Consider the following 24492-nt stretch of genomic DNA (forward strand, 5'->3'; position numbering starts at 1 on the left):
CCATGACCACGCCCAGGACACGCCCAGGGCCTGGGCACACCCCCCGGGCACGCCCCGCATCCCGCGTTGTGCTCCGAGCATCCTCCGCGGAGGGGGAGGAATGAGGCAGGAGAGCGCTGGGGTGGGCTGTAATTAGCTTGGTGCTTGGTGATTTGTGCTTGGAGAGTGGGTATCGTGCCCAGCCCTCGCGGCTGCAGTCCTTTTGTCCGTAGTTCAGAAGGGGCACGAATGATGCAGGGTCTGGAGAGCAGCCTCGGGGATGAGGGGAGACCTGCGAGGCAGCGAGAAGATCGAAAAGATCCCTCGTGTGCAGAGCTGGGAGGCAGCAAGGTCCTTCCAGTGCCCAAAAGCCACAGCCCTGCCAGGAGCAAGGGCAGGGGCAGAGGGAATTCAGTCCAAAACGCCAGGCCAGCACACATTTACAAACTGGGAGAAAACAAAAACAAACAAACAAAAAAAAAAGATTAAAAAAATTGAAATCACAAAATCACATCTAGGGTGTGGTGGGTGCTTGGCCACTGGGCTCTTTAAATGGTTTTTAAAAAGCAGAAGCAGCGTGACCCAGCGCAAACCAAGCGGCTGAGCCCGCAGCACAGCGGGGTTTAGCAGCAGGGCCACAAGCTGGTGGCAGCCACCTGCTGCCCGGGGTGCTGGTGGGGCTCCAAAGTGATGCTACACGCTAGGGAAGCTTGGAGCGATGCAGTTTAAATGTTTAAATTTAAGGGGGTGGGTATAGCTCTTATGTTGTTAATCACAATGTTATGGTTACAGAAACCACAGCAGTGTAAAGGATGCCATTTCTTTCTAATTACTGAAATCCAAAACTCTCCCAGCTCCTGGGGAGGCCAGCAGACTTACAACCTGCTCTGCCTTACCTGGTGAGGTGAGGAAATAAGGTGAGTGCTGGAAAAATCATAGATTTGACAAATGTCCTTTGTCATGTGAAGCTCTTGGTGACAAGAACGCTCTGCTCTTAGGGACACCCTGGAGGGATTGTTTCCTGCCAGCCAGCAGCTCAGAAAGCAGTGGAGATGCCTGCTCGTGTCCTAATGCTGTACCTGGGGGGGAAGGTATAAAAACACCCAGGAACTGTATCTTAAACTCCCATCCCTTCTGATGTCCGTGATGCTATTCGCCTCATGCATGCTTCTCAATTAAATCCAGAGCTCAGCCATGCCAGAGTTAGGAAGGAAAAGTCCAGAACCCTTTTCCCCGTCCAAATCATGAGCTGAGTGATTTTTTTCTCCGCAATTAGGCATGCCGTTGATACAAACAGTCCTGCTTCCAGAACCAGGAACGTAATGATGCATGGCAGGAGAAGGAAACACTCATTTGGATGCAAAGCCACTCAGGAAACCCATGTGGGGATTTCCAATTCAAATTCAAATTGAGACTCTCAATGTTCTTAGGTTGCAGAACAGAAAATTCCACCGTGAATCATCAAATTGGTTCGTAAGCAAATGCACAGTAAAATCAGGAAAACAACTTGAGTTGCAAACCTGGCCAGATTTCTGCAGCAGGAGTGGCTCTGGGGCCCGTTGCACCCATGCATGGACACCAACCTCAGAGTCCTAGGGCACCAGGTGTTGGAGGTAGCCACACAAGGAAGCAAATGGAAGAGCAAATGGAAGCGCCCTCCCATTTCTGTAATTCCTACCATGAGGAATTCCTACCATGGATGGGGCCAAGAGGTGCTTGGTGGCAGCTCCTGGCTTGCTCTGGTGGCTGGAGAAAAGCAAAGGCATCAGCTGTGTACATGTCCTGGTGCAGTGCTCTCTGTCTGACTTCTAATATGAAAAAGAAAATATAAATAAAATAAAATAAAATAAAATAAAATAAAATAAAATAAAATAAAATAAAATAAAATAAAATAAAATAAAATAAAATAAAATAAAATAAAATAAATAAAAACCCGCCTTGATCTTATTTTTCCAATATTATTTTTTTCCTCACCCATGCAGTTTTCACGCATTTTTGTCGGTTTGAAGCAAGACGCCAGCCTTGCCAAGGCTCCCCATGCTGAGGATGGATTTCTTCAGCTGAGAGGGGCCGGTTGTTTGGCTGCAGGCGGCATTAGGACTATCGATTTGACTCCAGCGTGTGCATTTACATTGGCATTTTGCAGCCCTTGGTTCAGTGATCAATGCCCATTTTCTGGTTTGCTCTCACGCGGTCGCACACAGACCAACCTCCAAAGGGGAGAAAAAAGTGCTTCTTCACATGCTGCTTATGCAAAATCCTCCTGCCCTGCGGGACTCCTCACGGGGCACCGGGGAAGCTATAAATATCCACGGCTTCAATAAGCAACTGGAGAAATTCAATGAGGATCTGTGGCAGGGAGCAGCTACAGACACCGCCTCAAACAGCTGCCCCCAGGCACCACGGCTGGGTGCTCTGTCAGCGTTTGGGAGAGCTGTCACCAAACGCTGTCTTCTGCACTCCTGGGCCTGCAGATTCTCTGGTGACGTTACCCAGGTGGTTTATAACCCCGTGAGCCCACAGCAGTGCCCTGATGAGGTTGTGTTGGGCTCCCAAACCCACCTCACTCCGGCCCTTGGTGGCTTGGAGCTGTGACAGAGCCACCTCGAGGCCTCCCGATGGCTGTATCCAGGCCGGAGCCTTGCTGATGGAAGGAAATCTCTCTAATTTGCTGTTTTTAGCAGCGCCGATGGTTTAGGAAGCGTGCTTGTGATGGCTTGGCTGACAAGGGGCATCATTACCCGTCTGGCAGCGCTGGCTGGGCATCGCCCGCTCTTCATTAGGGACTGCCTGTGCCGAAATCAATAGGCTCGGTGGGCCATCGCTGGGCTGGGACCTTGTGCTTTAATTAGGAAAGGTAGATAATGAGCTCTCTGCAGCTGCATAGCTCCCCATTTTAAAGGCTTCAGAGCAAATTTGTTATTCTCTCGGTGCTCTGTCTCCTCGCTCACAGATCTCACAAGCGGCGCCTGGGACCGGGGTGACAAACCCGCTGTGTCCCCTCTGCCGTCCTGCCAGAGCCCCACTAGGAGCTGCGCCACGTCAATTTAAAAATAAATGAAGCAGAAATTTTGTGTGTGCTGTATTTCTGTGCTGCAAGGGATCCAAGCCCTTGCCTTCGCTTGGCACTGCAGCGATCAGCGCCTCGGGCAGCTTCCCTCCCTCCTGCCCGCCTGCTCCTCACTGTGCCTGGTCTGGGCACAGAAAATGCCACCTCAGGTGCCATGCACTCCATGTGAAATTATCAAATTCATGAGGCAAAAGCCTTGGCTTCCTGCCTGCAGCCCTTCCTCGGTTTGCTCCAGAGAAGCCGCTCCTTCCACCCCGTCATTTCACCTGGAACAGCAAAACAACCCCCCAGCTGCGGGTCCTCCTCCGCACACCCTGCAGGTACCACGCTTTTCTGTAATGTTTTCCCAGTGTGAAACCAAAAAGCTGGTCAGGCTTGGATCGCTGTCGTCCTTGTAGCACAGCAAAATGACTGGGTTCATTCCCAAAATTGTAACGCAGGCAAATACAGCCAGGTATGTACACACACCTACCGTGAGATGAAAGTCCTGGAGCTCAGTGCCATCTGTCACTGTTTGCGTTTTCTGAGATGAAATCTCTCCAGGCTTCTCTGCTCTACTGTTTATATTTTTGCCTTCACCTTTTCTTTCTTTGCTCTCCTATGAACGCCTCACATGGAATAAATTTTTGATGTATCTGGAGACAACCGCAGCGATGCTACCCCTTGCCAAAGCCAGACTGGGGTATTGCAGCCACCCTCCAAGAGCCAAGGTTCAGAAAAACACAACTCACCTGTGGCCAGACGCACTCCTCTCCCCAGCCACCGCCAGAGGACTGTGGGCAGGCACACGGGTGTTTTAGGGGGATGAGAGCTGAAGGATTTAGTCTGTAGGGAAAACCCAAAACAAATGAATTTCAGGTTTTCTCACGTGGTGCTCTCCCACCCCAAGCAGGGGCAGCTTTCCAAACGAGCTGCGTGTTTCTTTTTCAGTTAACAGGACAGGCTGCCTTTGATGTTCTGAGTAATCATGTCAGCAGGACTATATCAAACAATAATGTATTTGGGGCGTGTGGGAGATTTCCTGAAAGCAGGTCAGGAAGGCTAAAACTCAACAAAATAGGTAAGTTCTCAATCTAAGCGAGGAGCTGTGTGTGTGCACACGCACAAAGATCAGAGATTTGGCTCATCAGCACCGAGTTTTACAGAGCCAACAGCCAAGACTCTGTATTCTGCCTGAAAGTTGATGTATTTATGATTACACATGCATTTGTTGCTTCCTTTTGGGACCAGATTCAGCACGCTGAGCACCACATACAGCACCGCCCAGCCCAAATCTCTTGCCACACACCGTGCTCAACCCCCTCGTCCCTCACAGCCGTGCTATCGCCAGCTGAACTCTTCACAGGCATCACGGGTTTCGAATTGTTATCCCTCCTGTAAAAAGTGCAGTATCTTTTGTGCAAGCTCTTGAGAAGCTGCAGCTGGTGCCTCCCCCAGGGGTTAGAGCCGGGCTGGAGGGATTAAAAACTGGCTTTGGGCAGCAGCCCAGTGGCTCCTGGTCTAGCCGTGGATGAAGCTGGAAGCAGGGCTGATAAATCTGCAGACAGTACTGAACTCAGAGGCACTGAAAGAAGAATGAGAACAAAACTAGAATTTAAAATGCTTTGACAAAATGAGATAATAATTTGGAATTAAATATATATATATATATAATTCAGTAACAAGAAGGGCAAAGTACTAGACCTGGAGAGGAATAATCACCTCCAAAACAGCACAATAAAAGTGGCTAAAATAGTTCTAGAAAAGAGAGAGAGCACAGCACATGCTCATAGCTCACACAACTTTAGAGCAACTGCTCAGCAAAATTGACAGGTAAAGGCCGATTGCAGAAAGATACAGCTATGCTGCTGAGAAATGAAATCCATCTTCGTTTCAGATCAGCAGTTAGAGCAGAAAGGCAGCAAACATCTTTCTTCTGCAGACAATAAGTGGTTATTAGCTGAAGACAAGCATGCAAATGGGCTCTGAATTTCCCATCTGTGCTATTAGCCTACGAGCATTTTCTCTGGTGTTCCAATAAAGCCCAACGAGACGTGGTTGGTGCTGGAAGCTGGGCTGGGGAGGGCACAGGAGGGGATGGCTGGTCCTGGGGGACCTGCACGGTGACCCTGGGCATGGGATGTAGCACCGAGGGTCCGTGTGCTGGCCTCTGGCACTGGTTATGTTGCTCCCAGCTTCTTGCTGGCCAAAACATCCTCCTTGTCTCCAGCAGGTCAGCTCGCAGACGTTACTTCCCCTAAGATGTGATAAAAACCCGTGCCTGTGCAGCAAACGCCCCCACGGATCCAGAACAAATCTCCCATTCAGGGATTCTCCCAGCCATGAAGCGCTCACGTAGGAAATCACAAGTAACCATAGTTACTGGAAGCTCGGATGTTCAAGGTTCAATCGTGCCCCATTTTTACACCCCCCATGGTTTGCCTGCGCCTTCCAATCAATTCCTCTGCCTGGGGAAGATAAGTTACCTGATATTTTTAAAACCTTTTTATTTTTTTGGCATAAGTCAGTATGGTTTCGCAGACATTTTACTGGCTGAGGCAATCCCCATGGGCACAAAACACCCTTGGGAACACCTCCACGTGCTGGTGCTCTGGGGGTGAGCAGACAGTACCCAACGGCATCCCAAAAACAGCCCCCAAAAGAAACCAAAGACCAGAAACAAACAAAAAACCCTGTTACCCTGATATGAAGATGTTGAACGTGACTGGGACATTTTAAAGCCACATGAAGAAGGACAGTGCGTTACGAGAGCTTGTGCTCCATTAAATGAAGGATGGCCACGAGACCTCCATGGGTAGCCCAGGTGTCTCTTGCAGCCCACGTAATGCCCCATGGGGGTTTCAGCCCCCTCCCTGACCACGCAGCAGCACCGGGCCACCCGTGTCCCTGCCAGGCTGCAGGGCACCAAAGTGGGCAAGATGCAGCGGTGACATTTGACAGAACAAAAAGATTCACGTGGGCTACAAAGTGTCTGTGTTTCCAACTCCCTGGCTTCCCTTAGAAATGTATTTTCAAAGTTACGGTGCCGGTGAGTCGACCTCGGGTCAGCTGTAGGCTTTTATGAGGTTCTTATTTGAAGTCTCAAGCCATTAATTCTCCCCTAAATAAACTCACACCGTGCGAAAATTTGCGGTTGGTTCCGTTTCTTCTGGGATGCGGACAGCTAAAAATACAGCCAATTATTTCTGCTTGAAATGTCAGCGCAGACAGACCTGGAAATTGTTCCTTTCCCATCTTAAATAAACTAGCAGAGAAGAAAGGAAGAAAGTTTTATTTGCTCCTGAAGCCTGCGAGGGAAGTGAACGTGAAGCTGGTCATGGGTCAGGCTTCTTTGAAAAGTTTGCAGGAAGGAAAAAAAAATGAAAGGGAAAAAATAAGAAGAAATTTGAAGAAAGCTTGTCCTCATGGAGGAGCAGCCCCTGGGCAGGGTGAAGCACAGCAGCAACCCTGTTCTGCAGGAAGGTCCATACAGACACACGGACACAGGGGCTGCAGAGCTTTGGACGATCTCAAAATCACCTGCAAACAGAGTAGAAAAAAATAAATAAAATAAAATAATGTTTAAAAAAAGCTTGCTTGCCCAATCGCTACAGATAATGCGTAATGAGGGGGATAACATCTGAATTGTACCAATCTGTTGCAAGAATAATTTTGGATATGCTGAGAGAGCACTTTTCATAAGAAACATTTAGAGGAACATGACTGAAATAAATGAGCTCACCTGCAAGACTGAGCAGACTTTAACGGGAAGCACCACAATTCTCCAAGTGAGGATAATCCTCCTCAACCCGCCAAGGAGAGGACACGGGGCAGGTACCCCCACCCTACAGCACCTTGGCACAACGAGCTCGCCTCACCTGAAACCGTGCCCTAAACGCAGGCCGAAATGCACAGAAAACAACTGCAAGGTGAATACCAAAAAATAAAGAGTCAGGGCATGCAATCAGCACGCTGCTGTGCTGCAGTGGCGTTGTTTTTCTAAACCTGGGTTGTGCAGACTTAACATCAACCTTAGTGGTCCTTGGCACCACGAAGTGATTTACCAGCCATGGCTCGGGATGTCGGCACTGTGCATAACCCCGCTGATATCTGAATTTGTTTAAAGCCAAGCAGCTCACCTGCAGCTGCTGCAGCAGCCGAGCCCCTCAGCTTTTGGGGTTCCTTCAGTCCGACCTCCAAAATAAATCCCAGCGAATAACAGTAACGTTTATAAAACATTACAAAATGTATAAATACATAATAGCACTAATGCTCTGCCATGAACTTACTGAGCATCTCCTCTCCTGCTAATGCTCAGCCCTGGGCCCATAGCTCCTTCCCCATTCCTTGACCTGCAGCTCGACTAGAAATAGTGGCTGGTGTCAGCTCCATGCTCTGCCTTGCTGGGCCGTTGGGGCTGTAGGAAACACAACCATTAGCATCTCGATATGCAGCACACAAATTGGCTGCGTTCTCCCGTGTTTTTTTCTCTTCGCCTTCTGTGAATACCCCAACGGCTAAATGCATCCTCAGGCACCCATGCAGTAAATGAGATGTTGGGAGAAAACAGGGGAAAATGAGAGCCTGCAATCCACCCTGCCGAGCCCACTCTTACCTTCCCTGCCTCGCACGGCTGCCAGCCAGGCTGCTCGCTTATTTGCGAGGTTAGCAAAGCGCTGAATTTATTCCCCAAACAAGATCTCCCAGAGTGACAATCACTCAGCCAGGGAAGGGAAAATAAACCCATGCAGCTCCAAAAACCTGAGCTAAAATCTGCCGCGGGTCCCCTGCGGACTGCCCTTGGTGTTGCAGGATGGAGGCACCCTCACTGCCCTCTGCCCGTGCCCTGCTGGTCCCATTTGTTCTCTCAGGGGGGAAACCTCTTTGCGTCCAGCTCCGGTCCTTGCTCCTGCTATTAAGCATGATGACTTCAGTGACTTTTACAGAAAATTTCAGAACAAGGCATGCCCGCAATTCTCAGTAATTGATTTTAATCAAGTTTCTGTTTCATGTGGTTTAATTCCCTTCAGACATGAGCAGTGCATCAAAGGAGAGGGCTGTTTACTCCGTGCTTATGATCCTTTTGGAGCAGGCATTTATTTTATTTTTTTTTATTATATTTTTTTCCCAGAAATTCATCTCGTGGAAGTTCTGAGAATTTATTTTTACCAGAAAAATACTGAATTACTGAAAATGAAGTGTGGGTCCTGCCCACAACACCTTGGTGTGGGTGTGATGAGTTAAAAAGGTGAACCCATGCTGGACTCAGCAGCACCCTGTCTGAGCACTGAAGCAGTTCGGGGCTTTTCCTCTCTCCGAAGCATTTACAGCATTGGCAGAGGTACAAAGAAGAGAGATAAAAGTGACCAACAGCCTGGAAAACAGCCTGGGTCTGATCTTATTTGTCTGAGAGGTTTATTGGTGCAACCACACACGCTTCAGCCCTTCCCATATAACTTCCTGCTGACTTTGCCATTAAGGATCCTTACCACTGACCTCATTAAACTCAGGCTGATGGCACCCACCTGCCTGGGGGCTTGTCCACGTCTTGCAGGGGAGACCACCCTGAAACCCCACTGATGCAGGGGGTGGAGAGGCCGGAGCAGCCCCCAGCAGCAGACTCAGGAGAAGGGGAGCAGGGCAATCGCCCCATCTGCGGCACTAAATGCATCATGCAGGGATCCCCGTAAAGGCTAGCATCACTTTCACAAATTGTTATCTTTATCTGGCCCATTTTACTTAATAATAACTTATAGCCCATGTTCCCTGACCCAGGGCAGAACAAAGGGTGCAATCGGTGAAACAGAATTCATTAAGGTGGAAAAAAAAAACCACTGATTCTCAGGGGTGATCAATAGTTATACAGATACACAGAATACATGGCATTAAATGAGCTGTAACTGGTAGCTTTTAGAAGAAATACAGCTTGTGCAGCAGCATCGGCACTGTGTGGCAGGTTCCTTACCTCTCGCCCACCTCAGGCAGGATTTCTGAGATGTTGGCTGAATAATTTCTTATAGCCACAACGAAAAGGAAAAGCTCAAGTAGCAGAGGTTTCTTTTCTTTTCTTTTTTTTTTTTTTTTTCCTTGTAGTTTAAAATTAAGAGCAAGCACTGAAGTGTAAGAGTAGAAGGCAGGCAATACAGGCAATGCATGCTTTGTTAGCTCGTTTTGTGCTCATAACTTCAGGGCTTTCAAAAACAGTCATTACCTACTTTTATATGTATGGAATATAAATCCTGCCTTCCTTTCTGCCTTTGCACCTACAAAATGCCACGAATTTTTTACTCTGCTTCAAAACCATATGATTTAAAATACATTTTCCTCACATCTCAGATGTTTTTTAGAAATGCACAGCTCACACTACGGTTCCTGGGATTTTGCAAGAGAAATAAATTTCCATTCCTCCACACCCAGTTTCGATTAAAAGCAAGGCAGTCACGACCTGGTATTTCTATTGCTCGTACACGAGCCAGTTGATCTTAAGAATAGAAAATGTTCCAGAAGAGGGAATAAAAAGCCTTTCAAGTCCAGTTCTGCATCTTGAGGAATGCAATGCTTGCCAGCAGCGCCCTGCGAGCCTGCTCTGCATCCGCCAAAACGCTGCCAGGAGTGATGAGATGGGTCCCTCACCCGTGGGACGGATCCCTACACACATAGCGACAAAACCCACAGATTTTGTAAGTTTAGGGACACGATTCCTCTGAAAACAGGATTTCACCTGAAAATTGCTTTCCAATATATTCCGCATACAAAGCAGCTGCAGTTTACAGGGATGTAAATCTGTTAATAGTCTTCATTAAGCAATATTATAGGGATTAAGAGGTTAATGAGCATGTTACTAATCCTAACTAATTAGCCATCATAATCACTTCTTTATACTTTACAGGTAAAAGAAAAGAGATTTCAAAAATCTGAAAACAAACTCGATAATCCTAACAATGGGGTGATACCTTTAGCTCTCCTCTTTTGCTGGCAACAGCAGAGAAGGTAACTAATTGCGAGGAGCACCCGTCTCCTGCTCTGAAAATCTCCTACGTCAAGCCTGGAGCAAACTGCAACAGGACCATCAGAATCTGCTGAAAAATAGCATCAATGAAATAAACTTTCATACGTATACAAACGTGTATATACACACACACGTATATGGTATAGACCCCTACATGCACATTTATCCGACACAGAAAGCTCTGTGAAGTTATGCAGTTCATCTGCTTTGCAAATGCAGAGGCTCCCCACAGTACATTTTCCCAATCCAGCTCTCAAAGCCTTTCTATAAATTTTGCCAGAAGATGATTCCATTCTACAGATTTCGTATTTTTAGAAATGTTAAATACTACAAAGCACTTCCCAACCCTATCATCTCCTTTGCACATTTTTTTCCCCTCTTGTCTCTACATTGCCTTCTTATGTATCTGCTTAGGTGTGCCCAGCAAAGAAGGGAGCAAAGCACTTTGCTAGTAAAAGAGGGTTTTTGTCTGCACTCTCTTTACTCCACAGAAGTAAACTCTCCTCTAAGACCAGGGTGCCCAAAGAGTTGGTAAACTTCAAGCTTCAGGAATAACTTCATATTAATTGACTGCCCAAAATTCCTGCAGCAAGCTAACATTTTCATATTTGGATCCATAAATACACACATTTACCATCTCCTGTTTCCCTGATCATTCTCCGTTGGCATCCCAGTTTAATTTAACACCACCATTTTGGTGACCCCTTGTCAAGCATGACCCTCGAACCTAGGATCGCTGTTACTTCTTTCCTTCAGCTCTATCATCAGCCACTCAGAACAGGGCCATCTGAAATTTTCTTTTGTTGCAACGAAAAATAGCATCAGCTTCCCCTCCGCCCCCAGGCAGTGCCGTGGTGACCTCCTCTAAGGGCTGCCCCGAGGAAACGCTGATCCAGACCAGCAGCACTGCTGCTTCTGATTTTTAATCTTTCAGAATTAGAATAAGAAATAAACAAAGCACGTTCTTATTCATAAACCATACAAAAAGTTATCTTCACAGTTTTGGCTAGAGATAATCTCGGCAGAGATAAAACCTGGGGCTGCAGCTTCCTTGGAGCATCCCGCTCTGGCATATTCAGCTACAAGACCCTGCAGAGAGCCAGACACTGCATTTTTCAGGAAAATCTCTTAATGTGTGAGGCAGGACTCACAAATGCAGTGCAGCAGTTGTGCAGTGCCCGTTTGGCAGGCTCTGTGACTCCTGCAGCTCCAGCTGCTGGCAGCGAGAACTTGGCATGCAGGCGCGCAGCTGCAGGGCGCCGCAGCTTTGCAAAGCAAATGAAAGGCAAATGCTCTTCGTTTCCAAACGAGACGTGTAAAACAAATCACAACTACAGCTCCTTAGGGAACAACAGCAACTTGGTAAAAACAAATCAAGCTCCGCTTCTGCAGAGGGGCCTGGGGTCGAGGCCCTGCATTTTTAGGGTTTCTCCTCGTGCTGGAGGCAGAGCAGAGCTGCGCTCCTGACCCCGAGTGAGGTGCCTGGCTGGGGCATCATGAGGATCACCAAAAATCTTGCACGCATGCAAGCTAATAAGATAGCTTGCTATTACCTTTAAGCAACTGTTTAACATCCCTGTTGGCACACTTTGGGTCTGAAGGGACAATGCCACAAGGTATTGGGTGGCGAGGGTGAGCTCCTTGTGCACTGCGGTCTCCGCAGCAGACCCTCCCTTCCCCTCTCCCCCCAAGGACCCCCGGCTCTGCACGCAGCTATCAGAGGATTCAATTTACCTTCCTGTCGCTGTTTCTTTAGAGTCACAGAAAGGATTGCACCTAACTCGAGATGCTCAGGCTTTAAAGCAATGACTTGCTGCTATGTCTGTGGGTTAGAAATTGTATAAAGTGTGTTTGGCAAGGAGCAGAGGGCAACGGGCTGCCCCCAGACTTGCGTGGGAGATAGATCAGTTTGCAAGCCAAGTGTCAGAAACCTTTGCTCCTTCTCCCTGTATCAAATGCTTGGCTTTGAAGCCTGCTCTATCGCTGCTTTATCGCTCAGACCGATGCGGTACAACAGCAATTCTGCAGCAGTGCCTTTGGTTACAGATAACCCAGACAGGACGTGAGCACAGCGGGGTTTTGTTGGGAAATAGATCTTTGTGCAACAAGCTGCCTCTTTTTTTTTTTTTTCTTTTTTTTTTCTTTTTTTCCCAATCAATCAATAAAGGAAGACAGAATTGGCAGTTCTGGTTTCGTAGGAGGGAACCAGAAACATTGATTATGCTGGGGAACATCACACAAATGAGCAAACCCGCCGGCTTTATTGGCCTGCCAACCCTCCTCCCCTGTGCCCGTAACCCACGAGCCGTGCTCCCCTTGCACACCAACGGGAGGGTGCTCGCAGTCGGGGTGCCCAGATGTCACCCTGTGCTATTTGCCAACCAGCCTGCTCCGTATCGATCCGCATTATCGGTGTTTCCATGGATAACTCAAACTCTTACCTTGCAATGCCCTGTGTGTGGTTCAGCCTCAGTGCTGGGGGTGTTGGTGTGATGCCTTCCTGCTGCCCTGTCGGGCAAGGCATGGGCACTATCCTAAAGCCTGGTGTGCAAGAAGGATTGAAGGATACTCTTTCAGAGTTTCAGACTCTAACATCTTAAAAAAACTTAAGTTTTTTTGCTCTGATATTTCCATAAGCATCAGCCCAGGGCTCAGCACCGCGTGCACCCAAGCAGAGCCCTAACACGCTCAGGGCACAGCCCGCAGCTCCAGCCTGGCCTGCAGCTGGAGGGGACAAACAGCACTTTTATTTGCAAAGCAGGGCTGGAAGCTGAAATCCTCTTTGTGTTTGTTTTTCTTCTTGTGATCCCAGGGGAAAGGCCAGAGGTGCACATTTACTCAGGAACACCCGTCTGTGGCACTGGGTGTTGGTGAAAATGCAGGACCCACGCAGGAGGGTGGTTTGCTTAAGCACGGGGAGCTTTATTTGGTCCTTAGCTGTTTAATTCAAAGCTGAACCTAACCGTAATGAACACTGCCTTGTACGCACTGCAAGGGGAATGACTGGGAAACAAATAAGAAGAGAAAAACTTTTTGTAAAAGGAAGTAAAATGGGTTCTTCAAATCGAGTTTCCATTGCCGAGAATCTCCAACGTTTGTCCCACAGGAACAGGATCAGAAGCTTTACCGCTGCCAACTGCCAGCGAGGCTCAGAGGTTTGTGCTTGGTTTGGTTTGAAGTTGCCAAAGCCATCCTTACCTCTCTCACACTGCTCTGCCTACATCCATTTCTTAACTGCAATTGCTCAATTTCAGCACAGAAACACCTCACAATTTTAGCTATGCCATTCTAGCAGGATGGGGCTGCACATGCTGGGGGTATAGATTAGGACTATGCATGTGAGATGTTTTTGTTTGCAGACTTGCAGCATGACAGTCTGACTACAAATAATAATAATAATAATAATAATAATAATAATAATAATAATAATAATAATAATAATAATAATAATAATAATAATAATAATAATAATAATAATAATAAGCTGAATATTTACAAACTGAATTTACAGACGCAGAGCCCAAGTTTGTGTCACGCCATCCCACCAGTTTGCAAGCTGCATGGGTATGGATTTCAGGGCAGATCCCACCTCCTTCTGCTGCAAAAACAGGTTCAGATTCAGGTTTGAACTTGAAGTTTTAGTCCACTGAAGAGGTGCGTTTAAATTATTCCTCGTGTGTTTAACTCACAGTGATTGCTTAAGGGCCTGATCCACAGGAAGTTTTTGTCTCCATTAAACTCCGAAATGTACCACAAAAGGAGGGAGAAAAACGCGGACGGGTTTTAAGGGAATTCAGCCGTAGGTTGTTTCCCTCCCTGTAATTTTAGCTCCATAATCAGCACTAACTGTTAACATTTCTGAGAAATGCAAAAAAGAAGCACACCTCTATGTCTGCATTCATTCCTCACAAATAGATTATTTTGTGATTCATCTAAATGATTCACATACTATAATTAACGAGCTCTACAGTTAATTGCATCTTTGCAAGATAGTTTAATAATCAGAGTAGTAACTTGACAGTTTTTAATGGCGTATATGCGATGGATGTTTTATATAAACTCCGGCTCAACACAAACAAATACACAAATACAGATTTCTCCACAGACAATCTGGATCATTTTAGGTTCAGAAAACCCTTAAGAAGGTAAACCTTGCTAGAAAGGATTTATTTTTTTTTTTCTCTGTAGTTGCATAAGCAACATTTGGAAGGACATCATCTGGTTAAACAGGCCATTAACTTGGGAGCACTTTTGTCAATTGGTTCATCAAAATGCACTGCAACGGGTGGATGGAGGAATCAACAAACTCGTCTAAAAGTGCTACTATAAAAAATATTTTTCTCCATCATTTCTTTGTCAGTACCTCTACAATAATGCAGAAGAAGGCTCATTAATCTATGACTTTTAATGTTCTATCACTTCCCTTAACTTTTCATATGGTTAATGCCAAAAAGGTTTGATTTAGTCACGGAACTGAAATTAACAGTAAAATCTGAAATGATTTGATATCTGTGTGTTATCATTTGTGATCACATTTCTCAGGAACCACTCTGGCAGCACTGATGCTATGACCTGATCTCTGCCTCTCAGTCTCCTGAGGATTAATTTTCATTTACGTTTACAAATCCTTAATTTTAAAACAGATCCTCTCCCCCCGTCTTACTGCAACTTACCCGTTTCAGGATTCAAGACGTAACTGAAAGAAAGAAACTCCTGAGGAGCTGAGGAAAACAAGCTGACAAACCTGAGGAGCTGCTGAACACGACCACAGCGACGTGCCCAGCTCCTGCCTTCACCCCCCATTGCTCACCGGGGTGGGGATGGGGATGGGAACGGCTCTCCTGACGATTTCCAAAGCTGCACATGGAAACAGGGGAAGTGGAAACAGGGAAGTCTGATTTTTAGCACTGGAAGTCTAATTTTTAGCAGGTGGTAACACTTGACCACATAACGACCAAGTGCATCTAGAAAAAAACGAAGGCACCAGAAGAAAACTAAACCAGGATATTTTAATTCTACAAAAATGTATAAATATTGAAATGTACAGCAAAGAGTACCAGTAGACCATTGAATAACCGTTACAACATTTAAAATGTGCAATTATTTATCCACAATCTACTTTTACAAATTTAAATTTTATGTTCCTAGCACTTCATCAGGAGCACTCGTAAGCAAGTCCCCAAAGCCACCCCCTGTCCCTCGGTCTTCTCTCTTGACCGAACGCCCGGCACGATCCCCACCTTCCTCAGGTGACCCCATGCCTCAGGTCTTCCAGGGGACCCCCGGCCAAGCTGGCCCGAGTGCGTGCTCTTGGGGGAAAAGAATAAATGGGGGTGACAACGTACCGGAGCGGTGGTGCTGGAGTTGTTACCAAACGCTGGGAAAGCAGCAGTGGCACGGAAGCCATACAAGCGAGTGAAGACACACTGCAGGTGCCCATCCGACACCAGCAGACCCGGCGGCAGCTCGTGCTGGCAGCAAACCAGACACACTTTGGGGGTGCAGCACATCCTGCGGGGACGGCACCGGGGGCTTGGGGTTGTGGGGACAACCCCAGAGCCCTTGTGGCAGAGCAGGTCTCCAGCGAGCTGGCACAGCACAGCACAGCACAGCACAGCACAGCACAGCACAGCACGTCGTGGTGTTCAGCAGTGCTCGTGAGCTCCTTTTTGGCTCCCAGACTGTTCAAAATGGGCAAACTGGGCAGTGTTCAGCTCTGAACAGAACCCGGACAGAGCTGCCTGGTGGAGGCTCTGCCCAGCACCCACGGGAGATGCAGCCAGAAGGTGCAAATAAAAAAATCAGAACATACCACTCGACATCCAAGTACACAGTTTTTCTTCAAAACACTCTTCCTATTAGAGTGTAAGGAAGAAAGAAATCCTTCTTGTGGCTGGGAAATACGTGTTTGCAGGAAACTCACCCATGACTGCCCCAGACGCCTCGCTGGTTCAGCTCTCGGCTGTCCCTGGTTTCTCCTACCTCTGGCACTGGGACACAAACAAAACTGCTGCGTACAGTGCTTATGGCTCACCTTGCTCTTCTAAATGCTCCCCTTGCTGATGCCACCTTGCATTACGGCTGGCTCGTTTCATCAAAGCAATTCTCAAAAGAAACAAGAACCAGAAGCATTTTTTCCAGTGAAAACAATAAATAATCACATTTAGTATCTGGAGAGTTCTCTTCATTTCAAACACTTTGTGCAAATAGCAACCAGCCCTCCCAACGCCTTTCTAAGACATTTTGTAAGTGGGGATCCACACACAGATCAGTGCTTTTCAGACATGGTTTGTGGCTCTGAGTGCTTCCCTTTGCACCTCAGACACTGAGAGGCAACCAAAGGAGCACTTTCAAATGATTTTAGCCAATTTTTTTGCCAAGGCAATGCAGGAATTTAGTGGTTGGAGGAAGGACTGGGTCCAAGTGCTCAGTAACCTACATTCATTCATTAAATCACGCAATTTGTCATCCCTGGCGCTGTACCAGCATTTAAGGTGCCGCACACCACCACCACCTCGTTCTGCACAACAAGCTGTACGGGACGCTCTCCTGGAAGGGCTTCCAGGGCTTCTGCATTCGCACAAAGGAGGTAGATCCAGGATTCAATCCCTCGAAGCCGATGGAAATACTCGCCGTGACTGAATTAAGAGGTGCTTTGGTGCTTTTTCCTAGGTCTGAGCGTAATGCCAGACGCCGGCCACCCTGCCAGCGTGCTGAAGGCTTGCAGCAGCACCACTGGGATTCTCAGGAGCAGGGGTACTCACAAGCTGCTCAGATAGAACAAATCCATATTTCCCTTCTACTTTTCTCCAGCCAGTGCACGGCAGTCCAGCCACAGATCCACGGATACGCCGGCTGCACTCAGGCTAACAAAGTAAATGCACCTAGCCAAGGGCGAACACACTCTGCATCAGCCTTTGTAGTAATTCTAAGGAGAAAAATACTCTTTTCTTCAACTGTTTTTGGGTTGCACCCCCAGCCTAGGCAGCTGCAGACTGGCTGCACCTCTCACCGCCTTCCAAAAGCTCCAGACCCGAGGGCAGCAGTGCCAGAGGCTTCGTGGCTGTGGCCATGTGCAGCTGGGGGAGCAGAGCCTGCACCACCGAGTGCGCTCCATAATGCTCCTGGGTGCTGCAGGACCTCCCGCAACTTTTGCTCCTGAAATGGCAAGGAAAAGCCCCGGGGCTGGGTATATCCTCGGCCAGCCCCAGTGGCTGCACGCCTGGTAACAGCCCTTTGGAAGGGGATGGAGATGGAAATTTAAAGCAAACTTCTGCACGGAGGTTGGTGTTTACACTTGTTTGTGGTGTTCTTCCCATGAAGCAAGATTATATTCTTCTGCTTTGCTAGCTTTTAAGCCCTGTTGTGTATCTGGGGGGGGGATTTTAAGATGGGAATTGGAGGTGCTTGACCCTGCTCTGAGCAGGGAGGCTGGATGGGATAAGCCTCCCATCTGAGTTGGCCTGTGAGCTCCCGTGCATGCACAGCAATCACTTTCCAAATTCAATAGGCTTCAAATTTTCATTTAATGACAGGTATCAAGAAAGTATGGATGCCCCATGGATTTGTAATACCTACATATGAGAACATTAATCCATAACGATCTAAATCTCTGCTGCCATGGCCAACAGACCCACCACCAAGGCGAGGGGACACTTCCCCATACCTGCCCACGGGCTGGCATCAGCTCCTGTGGTGCTCCAACACGACTGCGTGTCACCAGCATGTTCTTAATAACCACGCTAATGAAACAAAAGGATTAAGCCACAATTTTTTAAAAAATATAAATAAGCATCTGCCATCTCTGTTGGAGCCAGAGCTGGGACCCGACCCGCAGTCCTGCCCGCTGGGCTCGGGGTCCCCGGCTGAGCGCTCTGGGATGTTTCACACGGGATGCAGGAACGTAATGCTCGAAGGTAGCAGCTGCAGGCAGGTTTCAGCCAAACACCCCTTTTTTTTTTCTCTCAGAGGGCCAGTTTTTGGTACCGCCACTGAGGCAGCAGAGCCCCCTGAAGCTTCCCAGGTGTGAGGCCCCAGCCATTTGTGGTCCCACTGCGGCGATCTCAGTTTGCACTGAGCTGAGTTACCAAGTCACATCACTCCTCCTTAGCATTGTTCCAATGTCTCTTCGGTTGTTTCACTTAATTTCAGTTTCTGGATGCGCTCTTTGCTCAGTTTTGCTGCTTTTCCAAGCGCTGTGTGCCGGGATTCCACGTTTTCCAGGCACCAAACACTCACTCTGCACGGTGACCCTGCCACCCTTCCAGAGCAGCGCTCCACCGAGCTCTGAACAGCAAACCCAGCCCAGTGCCCAAACACAGAGTCCATAAAGCCTCTGACAGAATCCTTCCCAGTGCCAGTGAGCTTCGTAAGGCATTTTACACTGTGCCACGGTGTCCGGCACGCACAGGAAACACCCTCCCTCCCCACCTCTTTGACAAAGGTTCATCAAGGCTTCCCTCGAAACATTTCTGAGCGCGCTTGCGTCGAGAACTCCACAAGTCCCGCCACTCACAGGCTCCCACGTGCTTCTTTCGAACAGTCACGGGTTCCAAAGGGGCACGTGGAGGCCGGCTGCCCCCAGGGAAGCCCACCCGGGGCCTCTGTTCTGGCCAGGAGGAGGGGAGGAGGAGAGCCCTGGCGGGCCGCTCAGGCGCCCAGGGTCATGTTGCGCAGCAGCCACTGCTGGGATCGGCTCCCGGAGCACTCCCGCATGGTGGGCACCATCTTGTCCTCCTCCGACGGCTCGTCCAGACACTGGTTGCTGTTGACGTGCCTCAGGGTGAGCTTCTGCAATAGAGAAAAGCGAGAGCCTTCATTACTGTTTGTTCATTATTTCGTTACTGATGGTGCGAGAGCACCATCACTACTGCTGAGAACGGATTTGTGCGCTGTGCGAGTCCTATTCTAGGCACTACACAAGCCACGAGACGAGCACTCATCCCTGCCCCATCCCCGCTACCATTCACAAAGCTCTGAGACCCCTACGTGCCCCCTGCTGCCCCGAGGGGAACCCCGCTCACCTTCTCTCGAGTGGTCAAGCCTGGGGAGTGAGTGCCGCTGCTGACCCCAGAAACAAATAAACGCAACAGAAAAGTACAAAAGTAAGTGCAAGTAAATACTAATTCAAAGCAACAGTGGTTTGGGTTAAAGGATTTAGGCTCCAACAACCCAAACATGCATGCGTTTCAGGCCAGTGCAGAAATAATTGCTGATGGAAAACTAAAGCAAACTTAAATTTGCTTAGAATTATATTAACAGTAGCATACAGGTGAAAACATTTCCATTTTCAATATATTCATTTTTCTTTCAGACACCCGTCCCCTCTATTTATTTATTTAATTTTTTCTACATGGCACTGTGTTTCTGGGCAATGGGAGAGGACAATAGGAAACAGAACATATTTGGCAGAAACAATGTTCTGCTCCAAAGCACTGGGAGGATGTACATGAAGAGTTCGAGGGAAGCTGAGCAGAAAGTTGTAGACTTCGACAAAACTGGGCAGGCACATTGGCAACCGAGGAGCTGATGTTCTCTGCATCCCTGTTCTGGGGCTGATCTGGGGTTTTGCACACAAAATCCCAGTACCTCAGGCACCTTTGGCACAAAGGCATTTGGCAATGCCCCGTGTCATGCTGCCACCATAGGAATGGGAACACCACGTCCCCTGCTACCTGTGCTGGAGATCAGGGCACGGCTGGCAGCAGGGCTTCCCCAAGCACGCCCTGCATAGCCCAGCAGCTGCACGATGCGCGCTCACCGCCTGTCTTGCACACTCAGTATGGACTCAACACTTCTACAGCAACCATCTGCTTGCTGCTGCCCTTGGTTCAGAAAACCACGGTTGTGCCCTGTAAGGACGGTGCCCACAGCCATGCTCCCACCCCACCAGCGCCCCAGCTCGCACTGTGCCATCGGCAGCTCCACCTGTTATGGATATTCTGTCCCTAGCTCATCCCCAGAGACTGGCTCCTCAGTTTAAAGCAAACTATTACACAATTCTTCAAGAAAAGCCTACAGACACCATAAGAAATCATCGAGGGGCCGTTTGCCATGCAGCCAGTGATGAATATACGGCATTCTGCTCTAATTACGAGGAAAGAATTAGCACTGCTAACCGAAGTAGCTTGTTTACTAAATAGCACCGCTCAAAGCATCACTGATTCTTCACTTATATTGTTTTAAGTGCAATTAAACTGCTATCATTTTCCACTATAACCAGAAACGCAAGCGAGGCTAAAAATGCTGCTGCTGCCTCCATCAGCTGTTTCCTTCTATTCAGCGCATAATTTCATGCTAGGCTACCATATCATTGGGACTTTCAACTGTCTCATATTTTTTTTTCCTTCTGTGTTCTATCATTATTCGTGCTATTACAAAAAAAGGTCTCGTTTGCTTGGGAAACAATTAATTACTAGGCAGTATGGTACTCACAGAAGCCAGCCCTGAATTCTTATTTTACTCCACCACGAGGCCACAGGCATGGATGCGGAGCTGGCTGTAGGGCTGTTCAGATGCCCATAAGGAGAGCAACACGCACTCTGGTTTCAATGGGATGCTCTCAGATGTGGAGGCAGCATAGTTTGAGGTGAGAAAAGCAGCCCCCACCTGCACTGTGAACCTGTGCTGTCCCACTGCGCCCCGTTATGATGTGTGGACATCAGCGAAACCACCCAGGAAAGCAAACCAGAGGCTGGCATTTTGATTCCTCGACTCGTTCATGTTTTGGAATTGTCTGCTGATCAACACTAATATCTCTAGAAGAGGGTTACTTAAAATTGGGAATTTTCAAAATGAATGTGTCTCAGAAATATCATGCAGTTGGCATCAGTTGTACGTCTTGGGATGGGGATCAAACCCTCAGCTATCACAAACAGTAACAGTGATGGTCACAAACAGATCACAGAGATAGCTCAAGGCTGCTAAAATAATCTAAAAGCAGTTATAATTAATAACTAACACTAAATGTATACACTATTATATATCATTATAATATTATATATCATATATATCATACATATATATCTCTGGAAACAAGAACAGAATTTAGTTGAATTAAATAGGCAGAAGACAGAAAAGCATTTTTCTGCGAACAGCTTAAATCATCAGACGTTATACCTGCTGTACATGCTACACTTGGATGTATTTGCATTAGATGTGTTTGGATACCAACCTCCAACGGGTTGTTAAAGGAAATAGTCAGTGGGGCTGTAGAAAATGTTTCTAAAGACTTCGAGCCGTGTGTAGTTCCTTAGCATCCAGGTTTGCAAGGGGCTCCCGTTGCAAGCCTCCACGGTGGGGCCGTGGGTGCCATCCTCTATCCTGCTGAGCGTCAGGCACGACTGGGTGATTACGTGCAGGAATGTGTGGGTCTGCGTGACAGAAAGGTGGCCAAGGTGAGCACAACCAGCAAACACGAGGACAAGAGCAAGGGGGGCAGCAGCAGACTTTGACTGGATGTCCGTAGCAGCGAAGCAGCTAAATCTAGAAGCAGCACTCACGGGGGGCTGATGGATGGTGACTGCCTGTGAACACTGCTGTCAAACCGTGCTGCCAAAGCCCACGGGGCCAGCTTCTGAATCCTGCCCCCAAGCCTCTAATCTTGACTTTCCCTTCACATAACAGGGCTGGGGCAGAGGTGATGTCTTGGGCTGGACCTCTCATTGAAACTACCTTCGCACGAACCACTCGCTTCAGCCTTTTTTTCTTTGCTAAGGGAGAAAGTAAAGCACATGTAAAGAGGCCACTAAAAATATCAAGAGCAAATATCCTTACAATGTCACTTTGAGTGATCCGCATGAACACTGATGCTTGTTTTCCCTTCATTACGTGTTATTGCTTCCTGCTCACTTCTGTCTGTGATTTTTAAAGGAAAGCAGGGGTACAGAAATTACAGAAATTACTTCTGGAAGTGATGATCTCTCTATGTTGCATGTCTATATTACACTTAATGCCTAAATTTAGCAGGTTCTTCACACGTGTATAATTAGTATTAAGCATTCCTTTGGCAATGTGACCAGACTGTTTGCTCTGGTAGACGAGACAGCACGGTCAGCTTGGGTAACCAGAGCGAGCACTGACTGTGGAATATCTGCACTAAGGAAGTACGAGACCATTTGTCCACTCTTTCTCATTTTATTAAACACACCCTTCTAAGAAAGTAATAAAAAACCTGTGATGTCTTCCATACTCACTTTCAAGGAGCTGAGTAAGTCCTTTCACACTCTCTGTTAAGACTGCAATTTCAAGGAAAATTTGAATTATTGGCCATGAGCTGCTGTGTTAGATACCAGCCTGACTACAGCAGCTCCAGTGGGTTGCATAATTTTAAAAAGAGACACAGGACCTGTACTTGCTTGAGAGATGCAGAACAGCAAATATTTCTGAGTTATTGGACTTGAACACTGGTTCTCCCTACAAACAGCAGCAGCCTGACACCGCAGACAACCTGCAGCCTAGCTAGAGAGGCGCGACACGAGCCGCTTGTAGGCAGCACTGCAGGAGGAGAGAGGCAGCAAGGCTCTACCCTAGGGTTTGGCACAGGGCTGCAGCTGTTTCCAAACTTACCTCAAAGCTATATTCCCATTTACCAGCATACTGACAGACAGGGGAAAAAAAAAAAGGGAAATTGGATTCAGTGACTCAAGACACGTTTTTTGCGAAGACCTTCATCTTGCAGGGAATGCAAATCCAACAGCTTTGCGCAGATGTCATGTTTAGTGACAAATATAACAGCAATTATGCAAGATTGAATCCTGACATCATTATTCATGTGAGAAGAAATGAAAGTATTTTCTATCAGATGGGACTTTTTTTTTTTTTTCTCCCCTAAGAGCATTTGCATATGTTATATGTCACAAGCGTTCACCATGCTGCACAGACTGAAATCGGCCTGGATGTCGCGGGGAGACACCGCAGGGCTCCCCAGTCCCGTGAGCACAGACACAGCTGTACTCTGCAGGGCTTTCCACCTCCCACACCTTCTACTCGTCCCCCATCCCCATCCCAAAGCAAGGATCACTTACGCATTACAAATACGTTATAAAACACACGCTGATGGGAAGCCTTTGAAAGCTAAGAAATTCCAACTTGACACATCCCATTGATGGAGCTGATTTATACAGCCGCCCTGGCAATGAAATAGGCAGCTTGAAAAAGGGCCAGGAATTGTAATGGGCTGTTGAAGAAGCAGGAAATGAAAGCATTAAAAATCAATAATAGAAGGCAATGGATTTAAAAAAAAAAAAAAAAAAATCAAACAAAATGAATTTCCTGCCAAGATGTAAACACGTTCACAAAAAAAAAAAAAAAAAAAAAAAGAAAAATCTCTGCAGTTTAAAAACGCTGTGAACTACTCTTGCTTGAAACGTTCAGAGCCAGTTTGCAGGAGAAATGAGGCAGCTCCTGCCCTGTACAGGCAAGACTTCCCTTACATCCCACCTGCATCCACTACTGGGCTGTGCGTAGAAGGACTCCTTCTTAGACTACACCAATATTAGTATATTGGTGTATATGGACTCTCTGTTTGTCTCCTACAGGTAATTCCTAAAGTAATCTTCCCTGTTGGATTAAGCTGAGCGAAAAGGGCCTTGAAGAAAGAAGCAATAGGAAAACAGGGCCAGGCAACCCTGTGAGACCTGCAGGGCCAGGCCTGCAGCCCCTCAACCTGAAAACAAAACAAAATCAAAAAAATATCCATGTCTGGATTGAAAACTATTTTGTTTCAGCACAGTCTTCCTTTTTTTTATATATATATATTGAATAAAAAATAATGTTTTATTTATAGTGATTCTTTTAATTTGGGGCTTTGCAAAGAAAATCAGGTTGCCTTTTAAGCTTGGTTCAAAATAGTTTATAGCTGCACCTGACACCCAGACCACATATTGCTGCGCTCCCACCACTCACTGTACCTTGGTCCTTCCCACAGCTGTGAGCAGCTCACCCAAAATCTTCACTGATGCTGTGATTCAAGCATCACTTGCACTAAGAAGCCCAATTCTCTCAGCGTTCCTTTAGGTTTTTGATCTGGACCATACGTGCTTGTGCATTCCCACTCTCCTTTTGGAGACTATTAAGCAGAAAGCTCATAAAACTAATTTTTAATATTTTTTTTGCTTGTTTGTTTTTGAGAAAAACACAAGAATAGTTCAGCTCTTTGACTTTTCATCTAGCTATGTGACACGGCGATAATCCCTGCTAACACCACCTTAAATGTTTGCTCTCTCCACGGTGAGAGCTGTCAGTTGGGAACCACGATGCTCCCCTCCCAGCTAGGTAACCTACCTATCTTTTCCATTTTTAAAACCATGCCTTTCTCTTCAATGACCTCTTTGCAGGGACATCCTGTGGCCATCTGTCAGCATTTAGTACCTCCTCAATCACAATTACTTTTGCCAACCAAAACATATCTAAAAGCAGTAGTCTTTTTTTTTTTTTTTTCCCAAATGACATCCAA

At 47.2% G+C, this 24492-nt stretch overlaps 1 protein-coding gene across 7 annotated transcripts in view; it reads right to left on the reverse strand.

Moving 5' to 3' along the window:
* Positions 1-15027: 15027 nt before the first annotated feature.
* The window catches only part of GALNT13 (polypeptide N-acetylgalactosaminyltransferase 13), a 109995-nt gene continuing 100530 nt past the window's right edge, over positions 15028-24492 (reverse strand). For all 7 annotated transcript variants that reach the window (XM_068686907.1, XM_068686910.1, XM_068686908.1 and 4 more), the window contains one exon: positions 15028-18827. In XM_068686907.1, the coding sequence (XP_068543008.1) occupies positions 18687-18827 (141 nt within the window). In that variant the 3' untranslated portion in view covers positions 15028-18686. The remainder of the gene's footprint in view (positions 18828-24492) is intronic.

The sequence above is a fragment of the Anas acuta genome, chromosome 6 (assembly GCF_963932015.1).
Source record: "Anas acuta chromosome 6, bAnaAcu1.1, whole genome shotgun sequence".
In the NCBI taxonomy this organism is placed as follows: Eukaryota; Metazoa; Chordata; class Aves; order Anseriformes; family Anatidae; genus Anas; species Anas acuta.